Source organism: Microtus pennsylvanicus, chromosome 1 (genome assembly GCF_037038515.1).
Source record: "Microtus pennsylvanicus isolate mMicPen1 chromosome 1, mMicPen1.hap1, whole genome shotgun sequence".
NCBI lineage: Eukaryota > Metazoa > Chordata > Mammalia > Rodentia > Cricetidae > Microtus > Microtus pennsylvanicus.
The window spans coordinates 115216113-115233082 of NC_134579.1; the positions used below are offsets into that span (position 1 = coordinate 115216113).

The 16970-nt window shown below is 52.0% G+C and overlaps 1 protein-coding gene across 2 annotated transcripts in view; it reads right to left on the bottom strand.

Annotated features, from left to right (window-relative positions):
- The window catches only part of Hvcn1 (hydrogen voltage gated channel 1), a 31816-nt gene extending 20083 nt beyond the window's left edge, over positions 1–11733 (bottom strand). Inside the window, exons 1-3 of one of the 2 annotated variants that reach the window (XM_075980037.1) lie at positions 11560–11684; positions 11055–11125; positions 5697–5818 (exon numbers count right to left, since the gene is read on the bottom strand). In XM_075980037.1, the coding sequence (XP_075836152.1) occupies positions 5697–5717 (21 nt within the window). In that variant the 5' untranslated portion in view covers positions 5718–5818; positions 11055–11125; positions 11560–11684. Of the gene's footprint in view, positions 1–5696; positions 5819–11054; positions 11126–11559 lie in introns of both variants that reach the window. The other variant, XM_075980026.1, reaches the window with a different exon arrangement.
- Between the last annotated feature and the right edge of the window lie 5237 nt (positions 11734–16970).

The window sequence follows — 16970 nt, forward strand, 5'->3', positions numbered from 1 at the left end:
CAAGGCCAGCCTGGGCTCCTGAGGCCCTGTCTAAAAACAAACAAACAAAAAGCTAAAGCCAGCCAGGCCGAGATGAAGCACACCTTTAACGGCAGCACACAGGAGTATGTGTGTGTGTGTGTGTGTGTGTGTGTGTGTGCAGGTGCTACAGAGGCCAGAAGAGGGCATCAGATTCCCTGGAGCTGCCGACATGGGTTCTGGGACATGAACTTGGCTTCTGTGCAAAAACAGAGTGTGCTCTTACCCGCCGAGCCATGGCCCCAGCCCCTGCTTTAATTTCTAACCGCGACAAGTGACAGTGGCACGAGCTCCCGCCAACCAGGAGTTCTGTGGCATGTGGCCAACGAGGAGAAGATGTAGCCAGAAAGCCCCCACCTCTTGCTGTGTAGCTCAGGCTGGCGCCAAACTCAAAACCCCCCTGCCTCTGCCTCCTGACCGTTGTGATCACAAAAGAGTGTGCCTCCGTATCCAACTACAGAGAAGCTGGTTCTTCAAGCTACCTGAATGAGGGGCAAAATCGAGGTTTGAATATACTGTCTTCTCTCTTTGATAGGGAAACTGAGGCCCTGTCACATGGCAGCCAGCACGTCAGGGTGTCAGCTGTGTCCACACTCAGGCAGGCACCTCATCCTTAAGCATGGCCTTTACCCCCCCATGCCCCACAGCCTGTGAACTTCAGCAACTGATGACTCTTGACCTTTGACCTGTCATCTGTGCCTTCCCAACATTTGCTACTGTCCTTGCCTAGATTCTGCCTCTCACTTGAAGGATGACCCTGCCTATAGCTTCCTGCTGCCACCCTGCATCCATGCATGTGTGTGCACACACACATACACCACACACCCCACAATACAACACACACATGCATGTGGCGGCCAGGGGTCAACCTGAGGTGTCATCTTTAGGCACTGTTCCCTCCCTGCCCCAATAGGCTTTCTCACTGAACTTAGAGTGCACAGGCTAAACCAGTGAGTCCCCTTTGTCCTAGTCCCGAGATTACAGCATGTACCGACAATGCCCAGGTTTCTGCAAGGATTCTGGGTTGGCACTCAGGTTCTTATGCTCACACGGAAAGCCCCACACCCATCCTTCATTCTTGCATGTGTGTGAGGGCACAAGCACATGCACATATATGTGGGGGCCCACCCAACATTTGTGTTGGTTTCTGGGGATTCGAACTCAGAGCTGGTTCCCCAGCTCCACCCCCATCTTCCCACCTGCAGCCTGAGGGCTCCAGAACCTGCTTCCATCTGTACAGAACAGAGAGAGCTTAGGTGACTGGCAGCTGCTGTCCTCAGACAGCCTGCCTGCCTTTCTGCCTTCTGGCATCTCAGAACTTTGCTTCCTAAGGGACATGGCATCCTGCCCCTCCCTCCTATAGAATGCAGTCTCCTTTACCCTGACCTTTTGCTGTCCCTTTAGCCAGGGGAGTCCCCAAGAGATCACCTCTTCATAGGACTGAGCCTTCTGGTGCACACCTGGGATTCTTGCACCTGGGAGGCTGAGGCAGGGGATAGAAAATTCAAAACAAGAGCCTGTCTCATAAAACTAAAACCCCTGGGGTGTGGTCTGATGTCTAACGGGCTTCTCTGGTCCTGAACACCCCGTGTCCTGTCACAGCTCATTGCTAGAGGAAGCAGCGTGCCCTCTGTAACCCCGGGGAGGAAAGTCTGTTGCGTGTGGCCAGCTTCCTGCGGTCTCAGTCCAATGCCTTCCCCTTGGCTGGCTTCACCTGGGGTTCATGTCTGCTTTCTTGCAGCCTTGCCAGCAAGGCACTGAACACAAGACGGTGTTTGTGACCCTCCCATAGTCCTTTGCTTAAAATGTCTCTGTTTTCCCCCTACTCTAAATGGTAAAGAACAGCTCCCCCCGCCCCCCTCCCGCTGCAGCTAACCCACATACCTGGTCTCAGCTGCCTCTCCCTGCTTAGCCACACTGCCTCCATTCAGCCTTTGTACTAGGCAGGTTTGTCTGGCCTCAGGGCCTTTGCATACATACGTGGCTTCCTCTGGCCGGGAATATGTAACCTCTCTCATGCTGTCATCTAGCTTTCCTTTCCTCTTTTAGGTTCCTTCCAAGTATCCCAGCCTGTCCTGATCATACACTCCTGCACCTCCTCTGTCACCCTCATGCCCAACTGAACACCCCAGGGTGCAGGCTGCACAGGTTCCTACACACACCATACCTTCCACTGGAAGTGTCTCCCCGTGAGCTGCAGCGCGCAGTGAGCCCACCTGCCCCGCACCCACCCTGGCTCCGTGTGTGTGTGTGTGTGTGTGTGTGTGTGTGTGTGTGTTCGGAGGAATTGCCTATTTATAAAATCAGGGAAGTCTGTAAATAGGCGTTGAAGTCTTTCCTTCTCAAGGGTGGGGAGGAAGTTTGAGGTTTGCAAAAACAACCCCTCTGTGGCTGACTGGCTCAGGTGTGGGGGACTGGTGAGCCAGGTCTGTCGAGAGCCATGCTCAACTCACCTTCACCTGGAAAGTCAGGGATGCACTTGGAGGCTGTGTGGGACAACGACTTTCACACAAGAATGGGACGGCGGCGCGTCCTCCCCAACCCTAGAATAGCCACTGACTCAGGACCCCTATTCAGAGTTGCCTAGAACAACACCACATCCCAATCACATGGCTCCAGATTGGCCTCATTTACTGATGCCAAAGAAGAGAGGATAAGAGACTTGCTAAGAGTCAAATAGCTAGGAAACAGCTGGACTGTAATCCAGGGTGCCTGGAGGAGTGGCCCTTGACTCCTATTCCCCACTCAAGATGTAGCCCAGGGCTGCTGAAGCCAATGCTGTGGGACAGAAGCTCTCCAGACAGAAGAATTGTCATGCCTCATCCCTGGCACTCTCTGACACGTTACCCTAGGTGGACCCCTCTACTGTCCACCTCTCCACTCCACTTCTATAGGGCTGATGGCCACCCTGTCCCAACAGGCGGGGAAGTGTCCTGCTCCTTTCCCTAGAGGACAGACATGATGATGTTCAGGGAATGAGAGACGGATGCAAAGCCTGTGACACCAGCCACTCCACATCGCCCAGTATCACAAGCTGGGCTGCTTCATAAAAGCAGAGGAAGGGCAAATTTTCCATCTGGAAGCTGTGTGCTGTCACCTGGTGTCCAGTGTGAGGGGGATGCTCCATGGGCTCCAGCCATGGAGTCCACAGAAGAAAGGCCTCAGGCCCCTCCTTGCTACTCCCTTCTGGAATGAGCCAAGGAACATGGAGGAGACATGGAGAAGCCACTCTCTCCCTCATCCAGCTTGTGTCTCCAGCTACCTGAGGAAAACCTCAACACAGCTGACAGAGCAGAGATGACCTACAGGGACAGTGTGGTGTTGCTCCGAAGACACCTCAACCATGAATGTCAAGGACAAGTGGATTGTGCTCACTTAGGGCTGGGGCGTGTGTGACTTTGAGCCTCCTCAGCCTAAAGAGTGCAACCTACTTTTTCAACATGTAACCATCAAACACACCGAAGTGCACCTCTCACAAGAAGCTGACACCTGCCAGGTGGTGGTGGTGCACACCTCTAATCCCAGCATTCGGGTGGCAGAGAAAGAGGCAGGCAGATCTCTGTTGAGTTTGAGACCAGCCTGGTTTACAGAGTGTATCCCAGGGCAGCCAAGGCTGTTACACAGAGAAATCGTGTCTCGAAAATACCCACCCCCCACAAAAAAAAGAAGAAGCTGAAACCGTGCCTTAAGGCTGTGTCTGTCCTTCCATCTGTCTGTCTGTCTGTCTGTCTGAATACTTAATGAACTCACTACCTTTGTCTCAGTCTGGCTTGTCCTGAAATTCTTCTCTATGTCATGGTCAAGGGTCTGACTTTACCCAAGTGGAGCTTCCCAACAGGGAAGGAAGCTCCCAAAGCTGTGTCCCCACCAGTACCACTGGCTGTGCACAGAGGGCCAGCTGCATGTTAGAATGGCCGGGAATCATTCCTGCAGAGCTGGGATGGAACCCGGGGGGCCTCCTGCAGAGCATATCAGCCTCTTACTTGGCATACAAGGGTCACACTCAGAGCTCCCAAGCACCCCGTAAGTGCGCAGCGAGGCTGACAGCCACAGCCAAGCTCGGCGCCTCCAGAGGAAGTGAGCCAGTGGGGCACCCCACCCCAGGCTCTGCGCACCTGGCTTCCAAGCCCTGCAGATGGGCCAGGCACGTGCATTCATCTGAACTGTGGAATAAGACCAGAACATGTACCACAACCCTTGCTTGTCCCATCGTGGAGTTGGCAGCCTGGGACATAAGTGGCGGTTGTCCCCAGGCACCCTGCTAATGCCACAGACCACTGTTAGGTGTAAGTCTCAATGTATTTCTGTGGGCTAATGTTATTGTTCCCATTCCCCCAGAATGGAAAACTGAGGAGCAGGGAAAGGAAAAAGGAGAAAGGGACTCTAAGGAAGTGTGGCCATGCCCATCTCTGCAGAACTGGTGACCACCAGTCAGCTCTGTGCGGAGTTGCACACCCACCACCACCAATGCCTGTGTTCTCAAAACCTAGGAGGGCCAGGAGCCAACAACATGGTTCAGCAGGTAAAGTACCTGCCACCAAGCCTGACCACCAGAGTTTGATCCCTGGGACCCATTTGGTCGAAAGAGAGAATGAACTTCCACAAGTTGTCCTTGGGCAGCCACAACTATGCCACGGCACAGTACACACATGCAAACACACAGACACACAAATACATAAATACAAAGTATAATTAAAAAGAGAAATATCTAGGCATGCTGGACAAGTTCAAAGCATGGTGTACCAGGCCAGGCTCAGCCATGGCAGGAACATGCCGCCTGCCACAAGGGGTCCTGGCCAGCCATTTAACAATGGAGATAGCCCCTCTGTGGTGAGAGTATGCCCCACCCGGCTCCAGTTTCCCAAAGTGTGTCCTAGCTGGGTTCTGCATTCCAGGATCCACTTCCCCTGCTGGCCCACACCCTGGTACAGGCTGGTGACAAGCCTTCAGCACCTCGCAATTTATCCCTGCATCTGTCCAGCTTCATTCTGATCCCCAGACCCACCTGGACCCCTATTTTAGTTTCAGCTATGGCTGCTCCTTCTGGGGACACCTCTGCCTATATCAGTGCTCACAATCACTAGTACAAAAACACACGCACAAACCAAAACGCAACCTGGACCAGTGTTGCCATCATCCCTGCCATGTCACCTGTCTCTCACTATAACCAAAAACTGAAGACTTCATCCCACTTGTCATAGGTGGCAGACCCACGCCTTCCATGCTGGGGCCCAAGAACCTTCCTGAAGCGCCCAGCAGTTTTACCAAGCCCACTCCTCACTGCAAGTACCCACAGCACCAAGTCTGAGACCCTGCTGTGCTTTCTCGCAGTTGGATGCCAAGGAATCCTGACTTTGCTTCATTGAGACGGTGGCAGGTCTCAAACTCTTGTAGCCGAGGATGACCTTGAACTCTTGACCCTGACCCTCCTGTTTTAGGATTGTAGGTTTGCCCCACCACACCCAGCCAAGCTCTGACATCATGGTTCTTAAACTAGAAATCAGGGTTTGCATGGTGGACCGTGGCTCCCCTGCCTCCAGGTCCTGTGAAACCTAGCAGCAGCTTTCCCGTCCTGACTGCAGGCACAGTGCAACCCTTACACTGGGGGTTCTCTCTGACCCGCAGGAAACTTCCACAGGTTGCTCCTCTCACAGCGGGAGCCTTCAGACAACATTTACCTTTTGGTCTTGGGAAGCCATTTTCCCTTTTGTCTCAGGATCCAACAATGACAGAACTGATGTGTCACCCTGCTGTCACCGAGGGTACACTCTGCAATCTGTCCTCACAGTTTGAACAGCGCCTGAAAATAAGGTCACAAAATGTGTTGGAAGGGTACAATCTGGAAAGACAGTCAAACAAATATTAATGAACACCTGTCTGAGCGCTGGATCCACCCTCGAGCATCTGTGAGATGGATACAGTAGTCACTGTTGCCAAGGAATAGAAACAACCACGTCCACCAATGGAGGGATGGCTAAAGAGCCGCACAATGGAATCTAGCCTTCAAAAACACTAACAGCTGCTACAGTGTTAGCGAGCCCTGAGCCCTGAGAACACCACACTAAGGGAAAACAGCTAGATTTAGCACCTTGTATGCTGAGCCTGGCATGGTGGTATATCTGTAATCTGGTACTCAGGAGGCTGAGGCAGGAGGATTATGAGTTCAAGACTAGCCTGGACTGCATGGTGAGGTCCTGTCTCAAAATTAAAAAGGAAAATCGGGCTGGGCTTTAATCCCAGCACTCTGGAAGCAGAGGCAGGTGAATCTCTATGAGTTCGAGGCTAGCCTGGTCTACAGAGTGAGTTCCACGGCAGCCCGGGCTGTTACACAGAGAAACCCTATTTTGAAAAACAAACCAAAAAAAGAAAAAAGAAAAAAAATCAGAGATGGTGAGATGGCGCTGCAGGTGAAAGTAAAAGTGGTTGCTGCCATATCTGACGGCGAGTTCATGGTGGGGAGAACAGACTCTCACAGGTTCCCCTCTGGCTCCACACACGTGCTGTGGGACACACGGACACACACACAGTAAAAGTGCTGCTGCCATATCTGACGGCCAGTTCATGGTGGGGAGAACAGACTCTCACAGGTTCCCCTCTGGCTCCACACACGTGCTGTGGGACACACATACACACATTTTGAAAAGAAATTCTGAGACAAGCTTGTAACATGTAGCTCTGGCTGGCCTGGAGCTTGCTATGTAGACCAGGCTGGCCTTGAACTCGCAGAGATCCACCTGCCTCTGCCTTCCTAGCACAGAATTAAAGGTGTGCACCCCTCAACAAATAATTTTCTTTTAAGATTTATTTTTAAAGTGTGTGTGTGTTGCGGTGTCAGGGTTGTGCATGTGAATGCGAGAGCCCTCGCAGACCAGACAGAAGTCCCCCTGAGCCGGGCGGTGGTGGCGCACGCCTTTAATCCCAGCACTTGGGAGGCAGAGGCAGGTGGATCTCTGTGAGTTCGAGACCAGCCTGGTCTACAGAGCTAGTTCCAGGACAGGCTCCAAAGCCACAGAGAAACCCTGTCTCGAAAAACCAAAAAAAAAAAAAAAAAAAAAAGAAGTCCCCCTGAAGTTGCAGTTTTATGTGGTTGTCAGCTGCTCAGCGTAGGTGCTGGGAAACAAACTCAGGTCTTCTGCAAGGGTAGCACACATGCTACCCCTAAGCCATCTTTCCAGGTCCTGGCCCACCTTTTAAAGGAAAACTTTGGGCGTTGGTAGCTCTTTTCTTTCTCTGGTTCTGGAATGACTATGTGTGATTTTTTTAAGATTATTTTTAACATAGGTGACAGAGACATATAGTAAAACTTTCAACAATAGAGAGATACATGCCAGTGAGCCAGTCTCTACCCTGCACCTCCTTCCCAGAAGTGTCCGCTCTGACCAGCAACTAAGTGACCTTCTGGGAGTTCACTTTTTCCCACAAAGGGGGTGAGCATGCTCCCCCTTCACTTTCTTCTCACACAAACATGAGTGACATGCTCCTCTCTCAGAACCGTACTTATATCCTTTTAGGGCATAGTATGTAGATTGACAGCCCCCCCTGAGCACCCAGGCCCTTTCATCTGGAACCCAGGAGTTTGTCACTTTATGTGTGCACAGCCATTAAATTCACGATTGTGCAAGAGGAGACTGCCCAGGTGGACACGCTGTCACCAGCAGCAGAGGTGTGAGAGCCACAGAGCTGCCAGCAGAGAGAAGCCCGAAGATGTCGGGTGGCCACCACCACGGAGGAAGGCTAATACATGCTATATGCACCCTTAAAATCTGGCAAGGACCCTCAGATGCACCCGGAGCCTCTAGAAGGAAGGCTTGGGGGCCTCTCCGTTTGGACCATGGAAATTGCTTTTAGGCTTTTGACCCACAGAACTATGAGATAAGAGATGGGGCTTTTTTAAAACCACCAAATGTATATATATAGCCCCTGCTACAAACTGAGAACACTCACAGTCCCCTGGGACCACACAGTGGCAGCTCACTCTAGATGGAGGTACTCCACTGTGGGAATGCAGCGAGGCTGCTGGAGGTCACAAGGGATGTGTCCCAACCCCTTGCCATCCCAGAACCCCAGTGGGTAACTCCTCACACCTTGCATTGTGTGTGTTTGTACATATTCCCAAATGTGAGCCAAGCCAACGCCGGGCATCTTTCTCAGTCTCTCTCCAGGTGACTGTTTTGTGACAAGTCCCCTCACGGAACGTGGAGCCAAGCAGTTCAATGGGACTAAGCGGAACGTGGAGCCAAGCAGCTCAGTGAGACTGAGCAGAACGTGGAGCCAAGCAGTTCAGTGAGACTGAGCCTGAGCGGAACGTGGAGCCAAGCAGTTCAGTAGGACTGAGCGGAACATGGAGCCAAGCAGTTCAGTGGGACTGACTGCTAATGAGCCTGCGTCTCCCTGCCTCTACCTCCCAGAACTGGGATTCTGGACAGCTAGCATCACCAACAGCTTTTTATGTAAGAACCAGGGTCAAAGTCAGGTCCTCATGCTGGCACACCAGGCACTTTACCAACCGAGCCATTGTCTCAACGCCTCCTGAATTATTTTTCTAGCTACAGAAGCAAAATATCATCAGTTTGAGAAAAATATTCAAAGATTTAACCTCTCAAAAGCTCCCTCTCCCTTGAGCCTCTCTCTTCTCTTGTGCCCAACATCCAGCCCAGTGACTGCCAGGGGCCTCAGCAGCTTTGGCAACAGTGGAGTTCAGCTACTACACAGACAGGAGAACTCAAGGGCAACCTTCACGACTGCAGGTGAAGGGCCACCAAACCTGACAACCTGAGTTTGTCCCACAGAGTGGATAGAGAAAAATCAACTCTGGCAGATTGTTCTCTGACCTCTACATGCGTGTACACTGTGCAAACACACACACACACATACTAAATGTAGTTAAACAAAGTTGGGTGTGGTGGCACACATCTTTAATCCCAGCATTCAGGAGGCAGAGGCAGGAGGATCTCTGTGAGTTCGAGGCCAGCCTGGTCTATAAGAGCGAGTTCTAGGACAGGCTCCAAAGCTACAGAGAAACCCTGTCTCAAAAAACCAAAAAAACAAAAACAAAACAAAACAACAACCTCCCTCCATGTAGGTAAAAGGAGAAGTTAAAGAACCTTTGAGATCCCTTTGTTTTTAAAACAGAACTAACTCACATACAGAAAAACATGGCTTCTCTAGCCAAGGACAGAGGGTTTCTTTTTTAAAAAATTTATTTACTTATATGTATGAGTGTTCTGTATGTATACCTGCATGACAGAAAAGGGCATCATATCCTATTAGAGATGGCTGTGAGCCACCAAGTGGTTGCTGGGGACTGAACTCAGGACCTCTGGAAGAACAGGCTGTGCTCTTAACCCCTGAGCCATCTCTCCAGCCCTGACTGAGGGGTTCAAACTCTCGTGTCTTCCACAATAAACTAGTCCAAACATAAAGATGATAAAACCCAATGTCTGAGTGGCTATGGAGAAACTTCGCCATGGCTGGAGAGATGTGACCTAGACAGATATCTAACAACAGGGACCAGCACCTTCCAAATGGCTATGTTTTAGACTTGGCCACTCTGTTTCAGAAACCATCCCACAGGACTCCCTAGCAAGTCCATGGGCAGCAGTGTTCTAGCAGAGTGGATGGTGTGACCAACCACAAAAACCTGCACAGGAGAAGCTGAAAGCCACACGAGCGGGGAGGAAGGCCACACGAGGGTCTGGGCAGAGGTGGAGAAAGCAGGCCATTGAGCAACCAGCCTGATAAGTCTGTGCTCATTGCTTGCAAAGCTATGGAGGTGCTGTGCTGGGCCCAGGGAGCGCAGAAGGATGGAGCCTGGATACACAGACACCACAAGGACAACACGCAGTGCTGAGGCCTTCCTGGTGGGTGACAGCAGAAAGGCACAAAATGAGAAGCTCGGCTCTTTCAGGTGGAGTGGCCAGGCTCCTGAGGAAGTGACACAGGGGCTTCCTGGATTTCAAGAAGACTGTGGGGACAAGAGGAAGGTCCTTTGACAGCGAGAACTTAAGAGGACAGAGTGGCGCATGGGCAAGAGATGTGAATTAAGATAAATTACAGGAAGTGGGGGATCTACCAGGGCTCTCAGCTTGTGAGAATGATGAGGAGCTGGGGGGACAAGAGTTACGGCAGGGACACGATGGATGGAGGTCTGGACTTGGGCATCATAGTGGCCAGACTCACCATCTGTGTAGGCCAGAACTTGAATTTCGCCTAGATGGAGTGGGAGTTAGGATGGGGCGGCGAAGACTCCAGCCACACACTGGGGTGGCTGGGAAAAGAAGTCCGGTGACATAAGCGGTCCGTTCTTCCTCCTTGCTAAACCATGGCCAAGGGAGGGCTGTGGGCCAAAGGAAGCTCTGGAATTGGGTAAGTCTCAAGCCTAGAGATTTTCAAACCCTGCCTTGACCAGCCTTTCGGCCAGGGGAGTCCTGGACGCAGAAGTTGCTGGCTGCCTTACTCAAGAAACCTCAAGCTGCTGGTGGGTGGTCAGGAAATACTGCAAACCTCGGCAAGTCCCCACCAACCTGAAGCAAAGTGACCAGGACGCGGAAACACTTTCTGAGGGGCAAGGCAAGATGTGGAGGAATACAGCTCCCAGGTGACCCTGTGCTAGACGGGGAGGGGGCTACGTCTCCCCCAGTTATCTCAGCAGACCTGGAAGATGGGCGCCACTCCCACTCAGAATGCCCTAGGAGCAGAAAAGGGCACTAAGACACAGAGAGGCTCAGCCCCACAGCTAAGGCGTGTAGAGCCCTGCACTAGGCGGGCATAGGTGCTGGGTAAAGGTGTGGGACTTGGAGGGAATGCATGCTGCTCTCAGAATACCCTGGCCCCAGCCCACCCACCAGGGGGTTCAAATTGTTTCCAGAAGGAGCTGCGGAATTGGGATTCCTCCTGCTAGGATGCACCAGTAGGCTGACTTCTGGGGTCTCCTTCTGGGGCACTAGCACTACCCCAACCCCCTTCCCTCCTGCTGTCTCCCTGGAGTGGCTGTGGGGCTCTGGAATGGAAAACAGGGCTTAGGGCTTTACACCCACCTGCTGGCCGTGCTGGCTGAGCTGGCTGTGCCTTCTTCGCGGACTGCCTTCTTCACTGACTCTCTCTCCACCTGTAGGAGGGGGACACTGTTATCTCCTCCACCCGGCACACAATGATGGGGTGTATGTAGTTCCTGGTAACACCCACTAAGAGAGGAGGTGCTTGTCAATGCCCCATTCCCCTGGGAGGATAGCGGGGTGGGAAGTTACAGTCCATGAAGTAGCACGGGACCTCAGTCACCCCACGGCGCCCGCCAGGCCTGGCCTGGTTCCCCCAACATCCCCAACCAGGCCCCAGCCATGACGGACAAAGGTCCAGCCTAGGAGCAGACGCGAATCACGAGGATGGAGGGTGGCCAGGGCTTCCTTCCTCCCTCCAGGCCCCCAGGCTGGTCGGCTGCCCCGCAGCAGCCGCGTGCAGGGCAGGACACCCCCCAGCCTGAGATACGGCTGAGGTTGGACGGAAGAGGGGCGCCCCTGTTTCCCCCAGCCCCATCTTCATTACCTGACTGCAATCTGCTCAGCTCTGTTCTCATTCCAGGCTAGAGACTTAGGCACAGCCCTGCCCTGCGGAGCCCAGGGGGCGGTCCTGTGTCCTTGGGGGTGTGGTGTGGCGGGAGTTTCCACAGCTAACTCTAACTTGCTGCAAACTCGGGCCCTATGGAGGCACCAGCGCGCTGAGAAGCCCCAACTTAAGCAGCTCTCCAATGACCAAGGCCAGGGTATGCACAGGGCTGGAACACTTCTGCAAGGCTCCTAGGTGACTGGGTGTTCCCCTGACTACGTGGGCCTCCCCAAGGACCACCTCCTCTCGCCCTCCTCCAAAGCCTTTGTGCTTACTGGACGAGATGTGCTCCTTAGCTGGGTTCACGGGGGCAATTGATTCAAGAGAAGGTTAAAGAGAAAATTTTTCTTTTTTCTTTTCTTTTTTTTTTTTATTTTTACTTAAAAATTTCCACCTCCTCCCCTCCTCCAATTTCCCTCCCCCTCCCCTCCCCTCCCTCTCCAGTTCAAAGAGCAGTCAGGGTTCCCTGCCCTGTGGGAAGTCCAAGGTCCTCCCCCCTCCATCCAGGTCTAGGAAGGTGAGCACCCAAACAGACTAGGGAACAAAGCCAGTATATGCAGTAGGATCAAAACCCAGTGCCATTGTCCTTGGCTTCTCAGTCAGCCCTCCTTGTCCGCCATGTTCAGAGAGTCCGGTTTGATCACGTGCTCCATCAGTCCCAGTCCTGCTTTGGTGAGCTCCCAGTAGATCAGCCCCACCGTCTCAGTGGGTGGGCGTACCCCTCAAGGTCCTGACTTCCTTGCTCATGTCCTCCCTCCTTCTCCTCATTTGGACCTGAGAAAATTTTATGTGCACATGGAAATGGTCCCAAGAAGTCAGACCAGGATGTAGCTGGGGAAGGAATGACAGCACCCATGCTCTCTGGGTTGGGGGCGGGGTAAAATGGGTGGGTTTCTGAGCATGCTCATTCAGACCCGCTGCAGTCCCAAATAGAAGACCGGCTCCAACCTTTTCAGAGTCCCAGCCCTTCAAAGCTACCACGTGTGAGACTAAAAGCCTTCTACAGTTCCAGTGCTTCAAACAGCCAATATGTCAGTCCAGCCTCATTGAGTGGACCATCTATAACACCGGTTTCACTGTAAGCGCCTACAGGCTGTGGGCTAGCCTCCCTTCCCCCCTCATCAAAGCTGCGGTCTGACTTCAGCAACAGCTCCTGCTGGGAGTTACAGTGCCGACAGGAGGTGCCTTCGGCTCCTCACCCTCAGGCTCCGACCCCCTGCTGTAAGGGCTGGTTCCTTTTAGCTCTCAACTTGACACAATCTAGAACACCTGGGAGAGAGTCTCAGCGAGGAAACTTCCAGATTGGGTTGCCTGTGAGCGTGTCTGTAGGGGACTCTTAATTGTTCATTGGTGTGGGAAGATCCAGCCCACTGTGGGCGGTACCATTCCCTGGGCAGGGGTCCTGCGCTGTAGGAGAGGGGAGAAAGTTAGTGGAGAGCAATGAAGCGAGCAGGATTCAGGAGTTATTCCCTCCCTACTCTAGACTGTGAGCATGAGGCTATTAAGATCCCGCCTTGATGTCCACACTATAATGGCCTGAATTGCGAGGTTTTCATCAGGGCATTTGTGACAGAAACAGAGATGAAGCTAGAACACCGTATAAATTAGTAACTGGGTGTTGACCACCTGTGGTGGCTGCTGCTATTAAATACTGTAAAAGATCCAGGTCAAACCAGGCAGTGGTGACGCACGCCTTTAATCCCAGCACACAGGAAGGAGGCAGAAACAGGTGGATCTCTGTGAGTTTCAGGACAGCCAAGGCTGTTACACAGAGAAATCCTGTTTCAGAAAACCAAAAGAAAAAAAAAATCCCAGTCAGTCAAAGCAGTAAGGCAAGAAACAAGGAAGGTGGAAGATTAAAAAGAGAGGCGCTGTCCTCTGATGCCATTGTGATCCCTGCCTGGGACATCCCACAGACAAAGCAGACAGACGGTCCTGTTTAGATACGCAGTGACAGTCATAGAATGACTTCAGTCCCCGTAGAACTCTCGCCCCGGCTGGGTAGAGAGGTGAGGCCACCGTTCAGTAAGATAGAACGAGTTCAAGAAGCCCATGAGCTTAGGTGGGAAATGGTCTTTATTTCCAGTCATTTGTGGTAAGCAGCAAACCAGAAATCACGACAGAGTCAGGTGGTGGTGGTGCACACCTTTAATCCCAGCACTCAGGAGGCTGAGGCAGGAGGATCTCTGAGTTTGAGGCCAGCCTGAACTACAGAGTGGGTTCTAGGACAGCCAGGTCTACACAGAGAAACCCTGTTTCAAAAAGCCAACAACCACAATAACAAAAATCACAACAGGTAAATATCTTAATATAACTTCAAAATCATAGTAGTTAAGAGTAGCTATGAACTGGGTTTTCATTCTTGTGTTTGCTTTTGTTATCTTGTGATAGTATCTATGTAGTCCCAGCTGTCCTGGAATTTACTATGTAGACCAGGCCGAGTTCGAACTCACAGAGACTACCTGCCTCTGCCTCCCAAGTGCTGGGCTTTTCATGCTTATAGTTAATATTCACAAAGAACAATAATTCAACACTGCATTTCAAGGTCACTTTGTGCACAGTGAGAACATTGCTCTGAGAAGAGGCCACAGTTTGCAAAAAGCCACGGAGTTGGGTGAGGCGCTGGGTCTTGGAGGCGTGGCCAGGGAGTTAAATAAGCGGGTCAGGGGCGTGGCCAAAGAGAAAGACTAGCGGACTGGGCATGACGAAGCTAGGGAACTTTGTGATTAGACATTGCCAACTTGTTCTCAACTAAAGTTGCTGCTCCCCTTTACCCCCCCCCCATTCACACTTCTTCCCCAACTTGCCTGAGAGTCAGCCACTGTCCAGTAGCTCTCTGTAGTGGTCCTGCTCTCTCTCCTGATGCTCATAGAGCATATCCAGGAAGATGTGAGCCCGTCCCTGAAGGAAGTGTCTACTTGAGCTCTCTTCCCTCTCCCCCAGCACGAGGAGAAGGCCGCCTCCAGGGGTTCACGTGTCCCCAGTGCTCCTAGTTGCAGCAGCCGACCACTGACCACTTCCCTTTGCAGAGCACAAGCTGGGTCCAGGCTCTGAGAGAACATGAGAAAATCAAAAGGGAGTGAAATGGAGCCGGGCGGTGGTGGTGCACGCCTTTAATCCCAGCACTGGCGAGGCAGAGGTAGGCGGATCTCTGAGTTCGAGGCCAGCCTGGTCTACAAGAGCTAGTTCCAGGACAGGCTCCAAAGCCACAGAGAAACACTGTCCCCGGGATGGGAGGGTTTTCCCAGACTTACATCTGTTGCCTGGGCCCACTCCGTGTGACTCACCACCAGCTGTAACAGCCCCATAACTACATCTGCATGGGGTCGGGGACCTGTGTGTAATGATGCAGCATGGGAAGGCTGGGAAGGGAGCTCGGTGGAGGAGCACTTGCCAAGCATGTGAAGCCCTGGATTCGAGCTCGGGCACCACCAAAGTGTGTTCTCTGATGCCAACTTCGGCTTTGTTGCTCAGAATGGTATAGAAGAATAGAAGGGCAGCAGTTGGCATGAGGCCTGGGGCTCCATCCTGCCTCCATCCTGCCTGTGCTAGCTGGGTGAGCTTTCATACATTCAACAGATAGTCTCCGAGTGTCACCTAAGTGCAGACGTCAAAATAGCAGAGGCCGGTGGGTACCACCAGTCTGCACCAAGACTGCTCTGTACAGAGAGACACAAAAGAGCATGGTAAAAGGAAGGATGAGGGGAGCTCATGGCCAAACATGGCAGCTGGGGGTGGGGGTGGAGGTGAGGACCGTTGAGGTATAGAGGTCAAGAGAGGATTCTCAGGGAGGTGACATCTAAATGCTACTAGAAATGAGGTGGTACCCACCCTGAGATGAGCCACAACCTTTGTTCTTTGTTCGCTTGCTTTTTGAGACAGGATTTCTCAGCCCTAGCTGTACTGGAACTAGTTCTGTAGACCAGGCTGGACTCGAACTCACAGAGATCCACCTGCCTCTGTGTCTCAAGCGCTGGGATTAAAGGTGTTATCACTGCCCAGCAAGTGACACCCTTTGTAGTAAGAAAACAACACTTGCAAGAGGCCTGAAGTGGGTAAAGGCTGTGTTAAGACCAAAGGAGACCCAGGGTTACTGATGGATCAAGAAGTCATGGGCCTTTGAAGCAGGGAGGGACACAGTCTGATTGTGATGTGTGTGTTAAAACATACAGAACATGAACCAGGTGTAGTGGGACACACTTATGATCCTAACACTGGGGACACTGATATAGGGGGTAAGTTCATGACCGGCTTAGAAGACATAGAGATTTCCAGGTTAGCAAGAACTGCCAGCTAAGACCAAAAACGTTAAGAGAGCCAGGTATGGTGGCGCACATCTTTAATCCCAGCATTCAGGAGGCAGAGGCAGGCAGATCTTTGTGAGTTTGAGGCCAGCCTGGTCTACATTGTGACACCATTTCTCAAAAGCAAAAACATTATAGCGAGAAAGGGCTGGCATGAATGCTAACGTTTCAGCCACAATAAAACATGTAGTTGTGGAGGTGAGGTGGCTTAGTGGGTAATGTGCTTGCTGCTAAGCCTGAAAGCCTGAGTTTGAACCATGGAATGCACACGATGGAAGGAGAGAACCAATTCCTACAAGTTGTTCTCTAACTTACACACACACACACACTGAGGCACACCCGTATACATACACACTCATCATGAACACAAATAAATAAATACAAGTATTAAATTCTAAACAAAAACCTCAACCCTGGCTCTGGTTGCTTGGTGGATGGCGATCACTGGGAGATAAGATCTTAAGTGCAGGTCAGCAATGACCTGTGGGCAGATGGGAAGAAATAGGGGAGAGAACTGTTGCATTACGACTGGGGGCTGACTATGGGGGGAGACATCCGTGAGCATGGGGAGCTGGAGGGTCTGTGAGGGGTTATCCTAGCTATGCAATCCTGTGATCTGAAGTCAGTGGGCAAGTGTCAGGCAGGCAGTAGTGAAAGACCCTCAGAGAGGACCTTCCCTCAGGAGGAGAACCCTGAACCCAAGGAACAATCCGAGACCACTGGCTGCAAACTGCAAGAGGTTTTTTATTGAGAGTACACAGGTACCTGCAGGCATCAGAGTCTCTTTGGAAGACTTGCGAGCCCTTAGGCTGGGCAGGGGGTCTTTTATATGGAAATGGGCGGCAGAAGCATACATAGTTACAGGGATTCCATTGGTCAGTTCGGATGAGGCGATGGGTTCACTTGGGGACAAGCTCCTCCGGGACATGAAGATATGATAATAGGTGACTTGGCTCTATCTAGGGCACATGTAGTTTTTCCCAGAACTTTTCGTTCCCCTCCTAGGCCTGATGTCTGACCATAGATATCCTGTTTGGCAGCCTAGGA